Source organism: Pituophis catenifer, unplaced genomic scaffold (assembly GCF_029215685.1).
Source record: "Pituophis catenifer annectens isolate HBS135680 unplaced genomic scaffold, rPitCat1.0.hap2 SCAF_1, whole genome shotgun sequence".
Taxonomy (NCBI): domain Eukaryota; kingdom Metazoa; phylum Chordata; class Lepidosauria; order Squamata; family Colubridae; genus Pituophis; species Pituophis catenifer.
In genome coordinates, this window is record NW_027256881.1 from 295,278,227 (window position 1) to 295,297,682 (window position 19,456).

A 19,456-nucleotide genomic window follows, 5' to 3' on the forward strand; every position below is an offset into this window, starting at 1 on the left:
AAGATCAGCTATATTTTTCTACTATAGTCACAGCTATTCAGTCAAAAAGATAACATGTGCAACGGTAAAACATCTAAGCACCACTGATTTGGGCTAGAAATGTTTGTTATCATATAAAGACTGTCCTAAAATGCAGATAGATGTCAAGCTTTTGGACAGTGAATACCACAAGCAGTAAATAATTCCAAGAGAATGAAACAGCAATAATTATCGTCTGCAACGACACACTCCAGTTGAGTTTGATTCCAGGTGTCATATTTTCCTTTTCTTAACTTACTAATCTAGCATTTTTTTTTTTAAATTTTGATTTATATGCCGCCCTTCTCCGGAGACTCAGGGCGGCTTACAATGCGTTAAGCAACAGCCTTCATACTTTTGTATATTTATACAAAGTCAGCTTATTGCCCCCACAATCTGGGTTCTCATTTAACCTACCTTAGAAAGGATGGAAGGCTGAGTCAACCTTGAGCCTGGTAAGATTTGAACCTGCAGAAATTGCAGGCAGCTGTGTTAATAACAGGGTGCATTAAACCACTGTACTACCAAGGCTCCATATAGTCCTGACATGTCCTCATAATCTCCTGTAAAGATTCATCTCTGATTATTTATTGATAGGGAGCTTAATCAGTTAACTTGTTATATCTATGAATGGCATTTAGCCTCCAAACTTGCAACAAAAGCTGTGGGGGAGGGGGAATTCAGTAATTAGAGAAATACATAAGAGGATGAGGTATCACCTTGGATATATTGCACCCAAAAAGTCTAAGGCTTTAAGCGTAAAAAGCAGCACCTTGAACTTAGCCTGGAAGTAAGTTGATTAAAGAGCTGCTATACTAGCCGTGATTATTATCCATTCGATCCTATGGAGATCAGATGGAAATAACAAAAGAGATGCCACAACTACAAGCATGCTTGCCTCAGAAACTCTCCCAGTTGAATTATTTCCCTTTGTGCAAATAATTATTTGCCCTTTTTCTCTCTAAATGGAAAATACTAATGACAAAGAGAAACTTGGTGTTTCGGATGGGGAGGGATTTTTTTTTCAATCTTGTATAATTGTGACATACCTGAATGCACTAGTTACAAGCCACTGATATATGGCATGCTTTATTTTACTGAAATCTGCAAGAAGAATAAAAGGCACATTCTGGAGATGGCAGATGTGTCAATGCTCCACTCTGTAATCAATTGTTGAAGACATTTTACATGGCAGATCATAATGAAAGTAGTTTTCATTGAAGTTTGAATGCGGTAATTTCAACATTAGTCCTTCAAAGATGTTTTGGGATCAATCTCATTCCCCTCAATCAGGTCCACCTGCAGGAAAGACGGGAAAAGAATTTACTCAAAATCCTCCAGTGCTTTGGGATAAACAATTTTTTTGGAAAAGCACTTAACATTTTTTACTTATCGTATTTTTTGGAGTATAAAATGGACATTTTCCTCCCCTAAAAGTGGGTGGAAATGTCTGTGCGTCTTATACAGCAAATGTTGCCGAAGCCCGGCCCACCCGCCGGCCCCCACCCTTCGGCCATTTTTGGACTCTGTGTGTCACATTTTCAGCCTCTGCATGCTCCATTTTAGACCCATTCCAGGCTGCAGGTATCACCACAGCACATTGCCATCAATCGCCACATCCATGCATCACATTTTCAGCCTCTGAACACCCCGTTTTGGGCCTCCGTGCATCATATTTTCGGCCTCAGCGCATCTCGTTTTCAGCCTCTGCATGTCACATTTTCAGCCTTGCACAACGCATTTTGGGCCTCCATGCATTGTGTTTTTGGCTGGTTCCAGGTGGTGGGGATCGGTGCCTGGAATGGGCTGAAAACGCGACATGCAGAGGCCATAAACAGGGTGTGCGGAGGCCAAAAATGCAACGTGCGAAGGCAGCCCCGCAGCCTGGAATGGATTTAAAATGGAGCGTGCAAAAATGCAACACGTGGAGGCCAAAAACATGACGTGTAGAGGCGGCGATGGGCTGTGGCGATCCCCGCAGTCTGGAACAGCTGATTGGTGGTATTCCTGGAGGCCGATCCAAGTGCCAATCAGCTGCTAGTGCTGAATCAGGCTGCAATAACGTGCTGAAGCTGACCAGGCTGTTTGCTGCTTGCTGAACAAAGCTAGCCAGATGAATACCAATGGATGCTGGTAGGCAGAGGCAGAATTTTTCTTTCTTGTTTTCCTCCCCAAAAACTAATGTGCATCTTATACTCCGGAGCTTCTTGTACTCTGAAAAATATGGTACTTACTCTAAGTTTGATATAATACCTATCATAGCATTCCATAGAGGAGGAAAGGAATATTGTTCCATTACGTATTGAGAAATGTGATATGAAAACAATAGGCCAAAGACTAAGCACAAATTCTACTGGCAGGAAGGTGAGGGATTAAGTAGGTAATGGCGAAATTTATATTCTGGCTCTTTATGAAGACCTCAGAATGTAACTGTCCCTTTTCCTTCTTTCAATACTGGCCTCCCAGACAAGTGTATACCTTACCTGTAGAAACCTTACAACAAACTGAGAGCACTCAGTTTTAAGATTTCAAAAAAAAACAACAACAGTCAGTGTGAGCAATCATTGGCTGGGATGACTATTGGCATCATTTGATTGAGCAGGGTTGAGTATACCTTGGTGAGTACTGCTTCTCTTAAAATGATGTATGAATTTCATACAGAATAGGGTATTAGTGAATGAAGAATGAAGAAATTTCTTACAGATGGTCTCTTCCTCTCCACTAGGAGAATCCTCATCTCTTTAAGGGTTCCATGAACATTTCATAGTTACAAGTCTTTGTTTTTCTTCATTTATTTTGTAGCTTTGTGAAATAAACAGTCACATTTTCAGTAACACTCCTTGCCAGAATTATATTTCAACAGAAATTTGTTTGTTCCATCAGCATAGCACCCAAAACATAAAAACAAAATATTTTATTTTTTTCTACTAAAAATTCCACAGATCTACCTTCCCATTAATGGAAAAGAGATATTTATAATTCTATTTCCAAAACATACTTCATTTTTCAGTCTAGATAAGTAATAGTTTACTTAATCAAAGTTTCCAATAAGAATTAGATAAATTCATGTACATATTTAGTTTCCACCATAAAAGCTAGATAAAGAGTACTCAGTCTAAAAAGGTTAAATATGCATGAAAGCATAATGAAGTCTCATTGCCATAATCAAAGAAACTGATTTACCACTTTGGGCCTCCCTTCATTTGTTTTTCTCAGCAATGTTTGTTTGAGTGCATTGATCTTCTCATCAAGTTCAGCCAGAGTATAGTTCTGCCATTCAGAAAAAGACAGGAGCTTAGTATTATGAATTAGTAACAAAAACATTTAAATTAAGAAATAATTTGAGAGCAAGCATGGAGTTAATATTCTGGAGAAAGGATGAACAACATATTTACAATCTTCCACACCAGTTTCAAAGCTTCCTTAATTTAAAGAATATCATGGTCTGGAATCTAAGATTACTTTGGTGGCAACAGTAATTTAAACTTAGATTTCAAACCATAATATGAATCCTGATTTTATATAGTGGTCTTCAGCTAACATTAAATCTAATTTTTAAAAAGTGAGCTGCAATTCAAAGTAACAATAGCACTGAAGCTACCATTAGATATATGTGTGAGAGTCACATGGGTGTCAAATCTGTCAAAACTTTGGATTCAATTACAAAAGGGTGCATCTGAATAGAAACTTAGCACCTGCCCACAACTTTTTAAAGTAGCCACATTTTGTCAGTATTACATGGCAGTTAAAGAAAGCAGCTGCAAATCCTGAAGCAGGGAAAACAGCTTTAAAAGGTACAGGCATTACATCCCTGCTTCTTTATATTGCAATAATTTTCCAAATTATTTCTGAAATATTGCATAGCTCTAATGAATACAAAGTTAATTCCTGACTTAAATACGAATGGCTATAGCAGGAAAATCTCCATGATAATTTAAAATGTTTAGTATTAGAACACAGAGAGAAAAAGACTTCATCAATTAAAATTTTTCAAATTATTAATGAGCTGTTAAACAAAATGCTGACTTTATAAATTGAAAGCCAATCTTAGAAAAAGAGTAGTTCGAAGAACATTATTTCAATATAAACTGCTTTAGTCAGATTCAGATTTGTGTGGAATCCATGAAACTGCTAATAAATGCTTCAGAAATAACATGGAAAAAGTTCTTCAGGGTATATGGGAACATCCACATAATCCCATCTGTTGCTCTTTAAAGCAGTTTCACCTTTCCTGTAATGCTGCATGATCTAAAACACCTTTTCACCTTCACTGAATCACCGAATCCTTCTGGTAAGTTTTTCACACAAATAGGCAATTGCAAAATGTTGCTTTTTATGTAAGTTGGTTGTGAGTTGGCATGAGAACTGTCCCTATCAGCACTAATGGCACCTGGAAAATTGGTACAACTGCTGTTTAATTAAATCACCAATCTGAGAACCAAATTTAAATATCTCTGACAAGAAAGATATAACTCTGGCCACATTGCTGTGCAAAGCTTAGAATTGCTATGCCAGTCAAGCAAATTTTACTCTGATGTTAATTTTGCAGGAAGACAAACTAGAATAAGCATGTAACCCTTTGGGTAATAGACAGAAAAAACATTCTGAATAAATTAAAGGTACACCCTCCATTTCATGGATTAGGGAAGCATCTTAAATTTGTAACTGTAAGCACATATAAATGTAACAAGTAGACTCACTTGATTTTGTTGAATTTTTCTTTTTTTCACAGACAAATTCTGTTAATTCAAATATATTATATATTATTACCAATTGTACCATAATTTTAATAAAAAGTAACTATCCTTTTCATTTAGAAAGACCTACATTTTTATGAATGAGAATTACTGAGCAGAAACTTTTTTCTCTCTCATGTAAGCCCTCTAAGTTTTTCTAGGGTGCATGTTCATCTCCCATCAGATAAGGAGCAAAGTGCTTCTACTATGCAAGTTATCATTGTTATTCTAATCTTTCTGAAAGGATTGCTCAGTCTTCTCTCTCTTTCTCTCTCTTCCCCCTTCCCCACTTCTCTGTAAAAAAAAAAAAAGCAAAATCGAGAAAAAGATTTCTGTTTAATGTGTTAATTTTTTTAACTGCTAACTCCCTTTAACTGAACTGGAGTGTTGGTTTTTAACTAGAAAGAGGACTCAAATAGGAACTCTGTATTACATGTGTGGTACATGTGTAGCCATTTGATAGATCAGCTCTTAAGAGAAAATCTTCACAGTTATATAAGAGGAAAACACTATGAACACTTTTAAAAAGCTAATCAATCTTATTGAAACAACACCCCATGAATTTCCCAGTGTGTACACAGAATTCCTGTGTCTGCTAATAGCCCAATTGACCTTGATGGAAATCACCATGCAGAGCTATCACTTCAGATGAACTGAACAAGGCTGTTTCGAAAACTCTGGATCCAAATATACACGTCCCCATTCAAGACATTTAGAACAAGGTACCAAGACTTAATAACTCTACTTACCACAGACTGAAAATATTCAGGAGACATCCCTTCCAATTCAAGAATTTTATCTTCAAGCTTTTTTATCCTCTGATAAATATCTTTTGGCACTGGTCCACCTACAGTGAAGCATTATAAAGGAAAACCATAAAAAATATATCATGACTAGGACAATTTTAAAAATAAAAACGGGAGGTTTCAGAGGAGGATTAACTTTCCAACCAAGATATGATGATAAAAGAGTGAATAAAGGAGAGAGACAGGGCCCAAAACAATAATATTCTAATGCAATAAATTGCTGGGACATCATAAAGATTTCTTGACAATTCTTTACATACATGGATGACAGGTTCCAAATATAGCTGTGAACCCAACCTGAAAATTAAAAAGGTCTAATTTCTTCATGTTATTTTCTAAAGATATAATTTTCCACTTTCTGTTCAACAAAGCAGAAATATTAAAGTGGCTAGATCGCTGGAGGTTCTTGCACAATGACTTTAAATGCAGGAATTTTATTTTATTTTGATTATGGTCTTCTTTGTGACAAGCTTATTGCTATATTGTGTATTTGTATATATATATATATATAAAGTACCTTAAAGCCTAATGCTGGGAAAGATTGAGGGCAAAAGAAGAAGGGGACGACAGAGAACGAGGTGGCTGGATGGAGTCATTGAAGCAGTCGGCGTGAGCTTAAATGGACTCCAGAGGATGGTAGAGGACAGGAAGGCCTGGAGGAACGGTGTCCATGGGGTCGCAATGGGTCGGACATGACTTCGCAACTAACAACAGTACCTTAATATTTTATACAAATGCTGTATTGATAATCATAATTTGCCAAAATACATCGATTAAATTTTATAGATTATCTCCAAATTTCAATTTGGACTTAACTTATTATTTCTATAATAAGTTTATGAATTAAATATTTTCATATTTCATTAAAACAGCTCAATAGCAATGTTATCCATTCAGCCAAAAAAAAAGGAGTCAAATGCACTATAACCAGACCAGGCTGTCCCTCAGCAAAGTAGTGAAGAACATAATGGAAGGTCAAACAAGGGATGGGGGGAAACAAGGTCTTAGAAATCTTTGTGTCCATACAGTGAAACTATTCCAATAACTAGCTAAAAAAAGTCACTTTTTACAAGATTAAAATAGGGAAGAAAAAACAAGATAATATTTACTATATTCAATAATTTAAAGGTCATTTAGTTCAAGATATTAACCTATTTACCACTACCAGGCCACCAGCTAGAAAGCAGTGTGATGAATTGGACGTTATGCTTACTATGAAAACTCTGAATAATTGCTGAAACTCATGGTGGGGAAAATGTTGATCAAAATAGAGAAGAAATGTATGATACGATGCTGTACATCAATACATTTATGTCTACTCAGATTTTACAACTCTAATCCATTTCAATTTTTGTCTTCAGTAAAAATTATATGGTACAAAGTAAGAGACACAGCACAGAATTACATTTTTGCTGGCTGTTGCTGAAAAACATTACAGTTTAGAATTCAGCTATAAACTCATTCTACTAACCTGTTTGTAACCTTAAATGTGCTTCAATGTTCTGTAGCCTCTCTTCTATTGCTTGATTTCCACAATCATGAGAATGAGTGTTGGAATTATGATTGGAAACCTGGGCATCTTGATTTCTAGTTTGAGGTCCATAAGTATTTATAACTCGAGAAACTAGGATTTTTAAAAGTACAAAGTTAATATTTTGCCAAATAACAGGACTGAGCAAGTCCATCTGTTCATAGCCTTTTAGCTGAAAGGCCCATTAGATTAAATGGAATTATTCCCAATATTATATCCTGACAGAAGCTATCAACCTTAGGCATAGCTATCTCCTGCTTAAAGTATATGTGACTATTTTTTTTACAATGGTCAGTGAGAGGTATTTTATCCAGATTGTCTATTTTCTTTTTTAAAAAATTAAACATTCCTGTTTCTTGTATAATTCATGCTCAGAAATATTGCTACATTTCAAAAAATAAGTTTGTCAAAATATCAGTTATACTATACATTTTTCTATATCCTAATTATAGCCAGTATGTAGAAATGTATTTTCAGTATGATAAAGTAACAACTATTTAGGAATAAGGCTAATGGAAACTTTGTTTTATCATAATTTACAAATTTACATTTGCTAAATGATAAGGTATCATTTATACATGACAGTTGTTAGATTCACCAAGATGCTAAACCAAAATAAAATAGATATATACCATGGCTTAGCAAAATGTGAATCCAACCTAGGTGTTTTGAATTACATGTCAACTCTCAAAGCAGCTTCAGAACTGAAAAAGCTTCTTGGATGAGAAGCAAAATGTCTTGAAGGAAAAACAAAGGAAGTCCAGTTGCCTTTTGAAAAAGCACCTCTGAGACATAAATAGCAGATGCTACAGCAGATAACTCACAAAAATTAAAGGGCAGTTTTACTTGACACTGTCTGGACAATTTCTTCATGGTAGATTAGTAATAAAAATGTTACTGTCTGAATTTTTCATATCCTTTATTTAAAACAGCAAGCCACTACATTATTTAATTAAAATTTTCTATCTCATTTTTCTTCTGTGAGTTTAAGATGGTTGATTTAATGTTACTGTTACTGTTTATTAACAGGAATTAAATGAGCTAGTCAAATATCATGACCACAATATACAATAAAGGTCAAATACAATAAAACAGTTACAATATAGAAAGAAAGATTTTAAAAATAACGAAGATTTTTTTAAAAAAGGATAGTCTCAAAATGGAAAATTTGAACTAATCAATAGAAATGGAGGAGAGTTTTGACTCTTTCCCAAACAATTTATATGACCCATGATCATTAGCTAAAATGCTCACAGCTTGATTATTTATTTGTTAAATTTGTTCTAAAGCAAGAATTTAAATTCAGCAAAAGTTAGTTGCTGTACTTAAATCTGCAATCTTAGAATCTCTTCAACACTTCCCTCCATGAATTTTTCCAGTATTTCTTTCTGCACACATTTATTATGAAGATATAAGTCTATTGAAGCGGAAAAATGGCTTGCTATTGGCTTATCAAATTAACAGAATTCTAAGATAAACACTTAACAATAGTGATTTGTTTTGAAATACATAAAGAAAGGAACATGAACATTTATAGAATACAGTGAAATTAGTTCAAAAATATATTTAATGAAACTGAAGAGGCTTCTCTTGCCTTTTATTAATTAGCTCTTAGAAAAGTAGTCAGAGAAAGATATAATAGTACTTACCCTTCACGTGACTTTTGAAACCAGGATAAGGTGTAAACACCGCATCAGTTCTAGCACAGCTGTTTTCTAAAGATGTTTTGAACAAAAAAAAATCATTATTTCAACCACTTACGGAGCTCAGAATTCATTCCAAATGTTCAACTAAGTGAGAAATATTGTTTGAATTCAGAAATTATGCCTAAACTACAGGACATCCTGGCTTAATTCACTAAATTTGCTAAAATTATAAGGATATAAATTATTATGGCTTGATATGTTGTCTGATCAAACTTACCTTACTTTAACTACATTCTTAGTCTGTCAGATACAGAGGATAACAAGAATAATTCTGGCATGTCTAGTGTTATATTTTTACTAGGATTCTAATCTGAAAAGTGTTTTTTACTACTTTTCATTTATAGACTGGATTGAAATAATTTTGCAAACCCTGGTAATATATCTTTGCCCAAAGAAAATCATACTGAAGTCTGTAAGGTTTAGCCCAAATATATAGGCACAGGATTGTATACTGGTGAAAATGTAAACAATCTTAAACTTTTTTATATTTACAAAAAACTGCATATTTCTAAAATGCAACATTACCAAATATACATTAGAATATACAATAAAATATGCATTATTAAATCATCAATTTAATTGAGACAAATATATTTTATATACAATAGGTGGAGATTTTAAAAAATGATAATTTTCATAATTGAAAATCACTATCATAATAATTTGGATCAAATTTTTATTTTGAAGCAGGCTATTTTTCTCTACTTAAAGGTTTTAGCAAGAAACATAGTGCTCATTTCTGTTAAGTTATATATTACCTAAAGTACTTCATGATTAATAAATTATTTCAGCAGATATTTTTAGTTTGGAAACAAATATATTTATTTTCTCAAATGAAAATCACTTATGATAGGAACAGGAATATATGTTCTCTTGAAAACTATTGAGTCTTGTTTTGTTTCTAAGAAGAAAATGGCTTGCATCATACATGAGTCACTATTTGTTTTTGGTTTTATTTATAACTAGCAAATTGTGTATACAATTTGATAACTGGATTTTATTTAACCCATTTAATAGTCATAATGTGGATATCAAATTTCTGTCTTTTATTTAAGAACCCAATTTTTAATATCGAGCAAATAAGATTCTTAATCTAGAAATATGACAGGTTAGTAATAAGATCTGAGCTCATTCGTACAGCATGAATGAAATGTAACTCTAAAAAGACACTTTTGTGTAATGACAACCCATCATATAAATGTTTGGTTAGGAAATTCATTAAGAGAACCACAACTACCACTCTTGCTAGAAGTTTGGTCTAAATAAATGGTAGTCATTTAAAAAAAAAAAGGTCAAATTAACAAATTCCACATTTAAGCAAAAGTAATTTAGAGTAATTTGGAATGCTATTAAGAAATAGGCTAAATGGAATTTGGTTTCTCTTATTTTTAACAAGCTTTTCTATTTTTAACAAAATTTCAGTTTGGAAATATTTTATTCTTATTCACTGCATTAATACATTTCTTGAAATGTGAATAAATCATCAGTATTTTTTGTTTTATTCCACAGTTTGGTTCCACAGTGGGATTTACTCCCATATAAGTTACAATCCAAGTCCTATATAAATATAAATATATATATCAGCTGCATTGTACTCTAGAAAACTGGCTAAAAGACTACATATACTAGGAAATCCCAAAAGTACTTTTTCCATAGAATATACTTGAAAAGAAATAACTTGGGGGTCAGTGCAATTTTATTATAAATGGTATAGATTTATTATAAGGGTAAATGAGAAATAAAAACATCTAATTTTTGTTTAATCTGTACTTTTCTCACTGTTAATAGGCAATCTAGCTCCCTTTTTAGGAGGAGTCTTTATTGGGAAGGAGGGGAAGAAAAAATGGTGATGTCGTAAGAAAAAGTTTGGCTGCATAGCTACCTTGATTACAATCCATAACATTGCAAAATTCTCTGACATTGTTTTCATTGATCTCAGCTTGTTTCCTTTCAATGAAGGCCAATATTCGTCTTTCAATCTGTAGGTAAGAAACAACTTGTATTTAGTGTTCATTATTGCCATTCAGATTGAAAGGATTTTGACTTGATAGGAAGAAATGGTCCTACATTCACTTACTTCAGCTTTCCCAGCTTTTATCTGAACTACTTCTGGGTCAAAACCAAAAGGAGCTTCTTTCAGATTTGCAGTCTCACTGGCTGTATGTTTCATTTCCTTCTGCAGGTCTTTATCTATTACATCTGAACTACTTTCAAAATGTTCATGTTCTGTCTTGCTAAAATTATAAATGGATGTAGTATTTTCTTCTTTAATCAAAGGCTGAAGTTTTTCCATAAAAAGCTAGGTAATAGGAGAGAAAAAGAACTGATTTAAAGCAACAGAACATGTTTTTTTTAAAAAGCCTGGGATTTCTAAAACTCCTTAAAATAATTTCAGAGACCATATGTTCTCATTATTGTGTACATAATCTAATCAAATAAGAATTGAAATACCGCATCTCAAAGTGTCACTGCCCTTTTGATCACTGCCTTTTACTAATCTGTGTATTAAAAAAAAAACCTCTAGAGAGCCCAGACTATCAGAGCAAATCTGTCTGTTACTCATCTATTTTGTACCAAATCAAAGCAGCAGCTTTTGGCACCAATACCACTTAATTTACATGTCATTCAAATGCTTACTCAGAACATTAAGGCTTAAGTATTTTTCCTCCTTAATATGAGAGCCAAGACTCTCATTCTGTTAAAGGTTTTGCTTTAGCATTACATCACTGACAGCATCTCCACTTGAAAGGGCAGCTACCGAAAACACAGGAGAGAAAGTAAATATCCTGTTCCAGACTCATACCTATCCCAGTGCAGCCAATATTTGAAAAACAAATGCTCTTTATTACTATACCTTCTTTTATTTTAATTTAAAAACTATATTTGCTTTTTTAAAAAATGTTTACCACTAAATCATAAAATACAGGAAAAATGAAAGCTCCACAATTCTTTAATGCCTCTGTGTTTTAAAAAGACTGAATAATGACACAATCCTGAAAAGTACTTTCAAACAATACAAACAAGGAAGAGCTGTGCAACAATTACTATTTCAATTTGTTTCTTGTTCCCACTGTCAGGAAATTCTGAAAACAGGATTTGCTGTAGATAGGCATAGATGCTATGCCTATCTACAGAAATTTTAGTAAGCATTATTATTTATTTTGAAAATAATAAAATTGATGATTCTATAGAAGTAAACATTATCATTAAAGAACAACACAAGAACTAGGTTTTGCTCAATCTCCAGTCAATCTTATTTACTTCTAATGTGTACATTTAGAGTGATGAAATATTCAGCTGAAAATTTCCACTATTACGGTGCTACATGAACCAACTGAAATGGTGCCAATAATGTGGTAATTTTTTCCCAATGGAGTATTCATAGAAGATGCTGCTGACACACTACATTCTAATTCGACAGGAAAGCAAACCACTTATGGATATATTCTCATTGAGTACTAGGCCGAGGCCATAAGATTCGCACTAGTAATTGATCCAAGATACAAACAATGCAACTTAACTTTAATAAAAATTTAAAAAGCATCAAATGAAAATGATGTAACACTGAAACTATTTACTTGATAAGATGAAACACTAGGCACAGAAAAAAAGTTACTTTAAAAAGATCTGTGCTGGCACTAAGGTTAATTGCTGATACGCACATACACCAGGATGCATCATGCTGGGATAATGCCACTTCTTGATCCACTGAAAGCACTCCACAAACGGCAGAACTCACCCAACGCATGGAATCATTATCCTAGCGTGACATACACCTGCCGTGTTATTGCTTAATTATAACCACCCCAGATACAAATGTACTGCATTTACAGTGGAAGTGCAGAAATCAACAGGAATGCATTTTCTCAATCTACTTAACCGGAACAGCTTGCAATATTATTTCCACAATACTTCCAATAAACCTGTTATCTTAAAACAGTTAGGACCTTTAAGAAGTGAAGAATTTCTGGTGTTTCACATAGTTAGCTGCAACTATTGCAAATACAACAGTTTTAACAGTAGTGTAGAGGATTTAAGGTTTGAATTGTGCAATTAGGTTTTGGAAAAGTGCTTAATAAGAAACATTTACCTGTAAAGAGGAAATATGCTGCTGAAGAGCAGTAAAGAGCAATTTAGGCTGGGGTAGTGACATGCCTCGAAATTTCTCCCAGTTTATGTTAATTTTCACCACATCTTCCTCCAGGTTAAACTTTAAAATCCAAACAAATAACATCAAAAAGTTACAATGTAAAACATTAGCAATTATACTAGAAGGTAATATCTGAATAAAATGTGACCCAAGAACTGCCATGCAAGATTAGATCAATGGCCCACCTAGTCTGACAGCTTGCTTTCCATACAGGCAATCAGAAGATTCAATAACAGACTTTAAAGACAATAATTATTGCTGCACAAATTCTTTGAAATTAAATATTCAGAATCCATCTGACTAAATACAAAGCCCTTCTTTTCAAACTATTAAAACTGCTTCATTTTTAACAGGTAGGCTTGCAATACTGATTTGGAAGCTTCTCCTGGATGTCTCCACAAGTTTATTTCAAATGTAAAAATGTGCAAATATGTCAGTTTTTAAAAAGTGTCTTTAAAATGTATTGTCTTAAAGAAAACAGCTTGCAAAATAAATAAGGGAAGGTGTAAAAACACGTTATCAGGAAAAAACTTTTTGAAGTTTCCTTAAAAATTACAAACTGAAAAACCTGAAATAAATTAAAGATAAAAAAAAATTAGAGAGAGGAATCAGATACCTGTATCTAGATCAAGTAGAATATTATTTAACTTAGAGATGCCTTACTCTTATATACTTATTATTGTAAACATTGGGTTTTTATTGCAATATGTTGCATGTAATTGCAGATTAATATATTTTATATTGTTCAAGATCATATTTATGGATAAAAATCTGGCTTTGTTATCTATCTTCTGAAACGAAATGTCTTCAAAGAAAAACCAGAAAGTCCAGTTGCCTCTTGAACCCTATTACAGTTCATTTCAGCTTTGCCAAGTTTGGTGTTAACAACATCTTAATGGAGACCAATTAACTTTGTTTTAATCATTGAAAATAAATTACTCTTCCTTTTCCAGAAATCCTGGCTCACTAAATTCTGTAGCTGTCAAATTTCAATTTGTTGGTAAATTGAGGTATTCATAATGATTAGAAATTATATTTATAATCACAAGCTTCAAGAGACATAATAATATGCCTTGCTCTCAGTTGAAGATGGACCTCTTCTGAACAGCGTTTGGGGCTTGAAACCTGTCTTCTCTAGATTATTTTCTAGCAGTTTCCTGTTTTGGGACTCAGGTTTTTCTAGTTTGTGCCTTAGGCTTTTGGATTTTACTGGATTATATATGATTTAATGTTTGCATTCTTGTAAAACTGCTGAGAATTCTATGGGAATGTGATGAGATACAAATGAAATAAATTAATTAATATATCTAATCTAAGATAAACAGATTTCTGTATGAGTAGAGAGAGTAGAGGATCTGAAAATATGGAATATGTTTTAATCTCTTCTGTCTATATTCCATCTAAAATTGTTTCAAATGATCCCCAACATATTTGGTAAAATTGTGGTATAGTGGTTACTTCCACACAAATTGAAGTCCAGATTCAACTATGGAAATGGATAGGCAAGTTAAGGCCACCTACATCCCTCAGCTCAATCTACTTCACAGGGTTATTACTGTAGAATTGAAGAAAGTGCTGTGTATGTTATATTAAACTTTTAAAGTAGGCATGCCCAATCTTTTGGCTTGCCTGGGCCACATTGAATGAAGAGGAATTGTCTTGGGTCACATATAAAATATATATTACAGTAACTGTCACGAAACATCACAAAATATTAAATATTTAAAATATTAAAAGTTTATGATCTTGTGGGGCTGCATTACTAACTGCTTGCAGCACATAGGATATGCCTGTTCTAAAGGGAAACAGATTATAAATCTAACAAGCAGTTAAAAATTATGATAAACAACATTTTAGTATTTATTCTGCTGGTAGAAGTTGGACATAACAAAATGTCATCATTCTAAACACGATAGTTAAAATAGATAGATTTGCAAATATATCCATCTTTCTCAGAATTTGGACAGTTCCTATTTCACCAATGTTTAAATAAGTAGAGGGCATATAGCTAGATTCTGGCTTAACTCAATCATCATAATACTATTTCTGGTTGCTACCAATGCCTTTCCCCTATTCATGTCATCAGCAACTGCTACACAGCATGAGAAGTTCCTATTAAGTAAGAATATTTTAGGTATTCCTAAATCCAGAGGATTTTTTTTTCTGGTGATTTATAAAACATACATTTTAAATCTTTTAAGATATATCTTCATTTAATCATAATTTTAGTAAAAGATATTATGAGATGTAAAGATATATAATGTTGTTGGATATTACAAATACATATGGTCTCAGCCCTATATTTTGGTATAATTAGTTCTGTATTTCATGCTCCAATGATTTTGGTGATTGTCTTCCAGTTCACTTAGTTGTAAAATTCATATGGTAAACAGAGTGCAAGAGAGCAATTTTTAATTAGAAAAAAAATCCAAAATATTTCTATTTGTTCCAATCTTCATGTAATTTTTTGGTTGCAATTCTATATGAAGAAATTCAAATTTAGTTTAATGGCTTACTTTTGAGTATGTACTCAGAGCACTATAGTATTCAATTGTAAAAACTATTTTCAACCATTTAAAATGAAGTAGATTTTTAATAATGTTAACAGATCATGGAAGTATAATAGCTCTGAAAAATAGCCAAGGCCACAAAATAAATTGATTTTTTGTTTTCCGGATCTAAATCCACCTGTTCATCTAAAGGAAAAAATGTCACTTTAAGTAGGCAGTCAACTAATTCCCACCCTCGTTTCCATCCACTACTAGATGGATTGTGGCAAAGACATACTGTATTACAAGTTTTGAAATTATAGTTCACAGTTCTCTTGCTTCTTCCTCATTATAACAAATGCTTCTAGCATTCTTATAGATTCTTATGGCTTCTCTCTTCAACTTTTTAAACTTTTCAGTATACTTTTTAAAGTTTACAATCAAAATAACATACTACATCATTTACTATGGTAGCAATGTAACTAGAAGTATGGCATCTGTATAAATAGGTGCTTATTTTTAACCAAAATAGGCAGAAAACTTCGAGCCTTGGTAGTACAGTGGTCTAAAGCACCCTGTTATTAAGAACAGCTGCCTGCAATTACTGCAGGTTCGAATCTCGCCAAGGCTCAAGGTTGACTCAGCCTTCCATCCTTTCTAAGGTAGGTAAATTGAGGACCCAGTTGTGGGGGCAATAAGCTGACTTTGTATAAATATACAAAAGAATGAAGGCTATTGCTTAGCGCATTGTAAGCTGCCCTGAGTCTCCAGAGAAGGGCGGCATATAAATCAAATTAAAAAAAAAAAAGGATGCAAAAGAAGATTTTGAGAATGGGACTGCATTTGTTACATTTCACCTAACTCAAGAGTACATGTTCTTTGAGAACACAAATTAAAGTTTAAAACCAGATTAAAGTTTAAAACCTTATCCCCCAAAGTCTAGGCTATAACATTTCAAACTTACAGATAGATGTGCCTAGGTAGTCAGTTATTTAAAACCATATGTTAACATATTGTAAACATTTTGAAATCCATGTGTTTTCCCACCCCCTCTCCTTGAGATAAAGTGGACATCATCCATTTTGAATCAAAGCCATTTGTTATTCATGGCTGACAGACTATTAGATATCAGCTACACAATTAGCAAGCAAGGAAATTGTTTAAAAACAGAACAAAGAAATGAAAAGAAGATAAAACAAGTGTGTGTATATGTGTGTGTGAAAGTCATGTAACCCCTCATACGTGGGAACACAACATACTGTCACATCTGTTTCTCTCTGCTGTGAAAGGTAGACTATATTTAAATGTCTATGGAGATTCTCAGCCATCCAGGTCATGGTTGTCCTAAAGGTGCATTTTTCAAGAAGCAACTGGACTTTCTTCAGCAGAAGAAGCTTCTTGGATGAGAAGTGAAATGTCTTCAAAGAAAAAAAAAAACAGAAAGTCCAGTTGCCTCTTGGGGGAAAAAAAGCACCTTTGGTTATCCCAAGACTATATTTGCCATTCTGAAAGCTTCCTTTATCCATTGGTAATTCTGTGAAACAGTGAAAGAGAACAAGGCACCAGACACATCATCAAAGAAAGATATCATTTCAAAACTAAATCAAAACCTTTTGGAAGGTTTTGAAAGAAAACCTTTCAAAAGGCTCCCAAATCTTGAATGCCTAAGCAATTACATCTCAAAAGGAATTCCCTGCGTCTCCGTGATTTCCTCCAAAGAAGGCGACCTGAATTCCTTCCTTGTGGCCCATTCAGAACAGCTGCAATAATCTGGCGATGCACCTCAACCTCAGAGACGGTTTTGAAAAGCATCTCAAGGCGTGTAGGAGAAAACGTGGGAAGAAGCGCGCTCGCTACTTTTAGCTCGGTTCCTCCCCGAAGCCAAGCCGAAATCAGAGGCTCTGCTAGTTCATCCTTTGACTCCTACAGCAACTCTGGGCCACCTTTCTTGTTCTCATCCCTTCAAGCAAGCTTCATTTCAACTCCGCTATCTCCGGAGTCTTCCACACACAGACACACACACACCCCGCCCGGGCATTGGGAAAGCAGAGGCGATTGGCGATAGGGAAGACCGCTATCTATAGACACCCGTCCCTTTGCCCAGTGGAGGTATGGCTTCATTCCCCCTCCTTACTTACCTGCCCAATCAACCGAGGCAGCGAACGCAGGGAAGACCTCAAGACCTCTCCGACCGTCTCTTCGAAGAAATCCCTCGGCGGAGAGGGATCCTGGGGCGGATTCAAGCGTACCTCTCCTTCCGCGGAGGCCATGACAGCCGATGAAAACAAACGCTATTGGTCGCGTAGGGGATTGCGCGTCTCTCCCTCGGCTCCTGCCTCGTGTCGCACAGAGATGACGGCATAAGCTTCCTCTCTCTCTCTCTCTCTCTCTCTCTCTCTCTCTCTCTCTCTCTCTCTCCCCCTTCCCCACCACGCTCCCACTTTAGGAGTCCTTAATCCGCCTGAGAACGAGACGCAGCCGAACTGCCGTAAAGGGAAAAGACCGGGCTGTGTCGCTTCTTCGGGGCTGCCTCCTTTTTTAGGGGCGTTACTGTACTCTCGTCTTCTCTTCTTGCAGAAGTGGGGCGCTTAGCCTTCTGCGGATGTTGCGAGCCGTGTGCGTAGGAAAACAGATTGCTTGGAACAGCGATCTGCAACTTGCATTCAAGGAGTGCAAATAATGTCCTGCTGTTCTGGAAAAGAACCGAATGATCAAATACTGCAGCTGGGGAATACAGTATTTGGTGGTTGTTTGGGGTCAGTCCTCTGCGCATGGCCCTTGGTAGTTTAGTCATCCTGCTTTGTCTCTAGGAATTAAAATCTCAGTTCGCTGGAGAAAAGCCCACGGAGAAAAGCGAGGGAGATGGGAGAAAAATAGGGTTTCGTTGCTGATGGAGGCAGGGAGCCTTGAAAAGTGACACCTGAGTTGAGAATATCATGTCCTAATGGGGCTAAGCACGTGTAAAATCAAAAGCTATTGTAGGAAACCCCCCCCCAAAGAATGGAATATTTTGGGAAATATTAAAAAGGTAGGATAAAATATTTTCCCTAAAGGAGAAATAAAAATCTTAAGGGAGACAGAAACCAGCCCCAGTTTCCCTGCCCCAAGCAGAAACTGAGGAGGCCAGCTTTTAGAAATGCAGATTTGATAATCCATTCAGAAAGACTGGTTCAAGACAGAAACTGAGATAAGCAACAAAGGGTTGACAAAATTAGCTCAGGCAAACACCTAGGATTTGCATTTCCCCTTTTGCCTATAGAGTAGGGATGTCAAACTCGCAGCCCACAGGCCAGATGTGTCAGGGGCATTTTGCTGTAATGCTTTATTTAATATACATTTATCATCTGCTCATGATAGAACTGTGGCTTCACAGGGGTCACAATTGTAGTCTCCCATTTTGCATGGTCGATAGGTTCCAGGTTTCCTTGGCTGATGAGCTTGTCAAGTTGCTCATCATCCTTTGCGCGCAAGGCAAACAGTACTCTTCGCAGTTTCATTTGGATCGGAGAAACCTAGGGGTCAAGGTTGAATGAGATGGGTGTGCTCGTATACCTGCTCAGTTTTCCGTCAGACATCTGCAAAATCAGAGATTAAGACCTCAATATCAGAATCACTGACGGAGTTGATGCCAGTGATTCCCAGACCCAGGAGGAGAACCAATCTAGTCCTAGAAGACTCAGTAGGGAGCCGTCCACTAAGAGCAATTGCAGTGGGCCCGAGAAGTCCTTGAAAGTTGTTCTAAAAGTGCCAGTTACAATGACAGGAATGCTATTCCCCTGGTAGTCTCGGAGGTGAATATGGTTAAAGTCCAACTGTGTTTTTGATATTTTTGGCACTGCTCTCTTTAGGGTGTTCCAGGAAATGATGATGATTGAAGATCCCGTGTCCACCTCCATGAGGCAAGGGGAGCCCTCAATCTGGACGGTGACATGGACCTTCTTGCAAGAGAAGAGGCTGGCTTGACTGATGATTGCTTCTGCCTTTCAGGTGCCTCTGGAGACAGTGAAGCAGTCCTCTCAA

At 35.3% G+C, this 19,456-nt stretch overlaps 1 protein-coding gene across 2 annotated transcripts; it reads right to left on the reverse strand.

The window, feature by feature from the left end:
* Positions 1-1,091: 1,091 nt before the first annotated feature.
* MBIP (MAP3K12 binding inhibitory protein 1) lies at positions 1,092-17,755 on the reverse strand. 2 transcript variants are annotated; one of them, XM_070940546.1, is made up of 10 exons: positions 17,575-17,755; positions 12,888-13,007; positions 10,875-11,096; positions 10,680-10,776; positions 8,741-8,806; positions 7,032-7,184; positions 5,504-5,601; positions 4,719-4,757; positions 3,202-3,288; positions 1,092-1,317 (listed from the first exon to the last, which is right to left on the reverse strand). In XM_070940546.1, the coding sequence occupies exons 1-10, from the start codon at positions 17,704-17,706 to the stop codon at positions 1,264-1,266; spliced, it is 1,068 nt and encodes a 355-aa protein (XP_070796647.1). In that variant the 5' UTR covers positions 17,707-17,755; the 3' UTR covers positions 1,092-1,263. The 2 variants fall into 2 exon arrangements, with proteins under 2 accessions (XP_070796647.1, XP_070796657.1); XM_070940556.1 differs by lacking the exon at positions 7,032-7,184.
* Between the last annotated feature and the right edge of the window lie 1,701 nt (positions 17,756-19,456).

What these genes read in the sequence shown, in the direction of transcription:
- MBIP (XM_070940546.1), bottom strand. Translation starts at nt 17,706, where the DNA reads ATGGCCTCCGCGGAAGGAGAGGTACGCTTGAATCCGCCCCAGGATCCC. An exon ending in AGCATATTTCCTCTTTACAG is followed by an intron (nt 11,097 to 12,887) that starts GTAAATGTTTCT and finishes CCTATTACCTAG; the next exon opens with CTTTTTATGGAAAAACTTCA. An exon ending in ATGAAGGGAGGCCCAAAGTG is followed by an intron (nt 1,318 to 3,201) that starts GTAAATCAGTTT and finishes TCTTTCCTGCAG; the next exon opens with GTGGACCTGATTGAGGGGAA.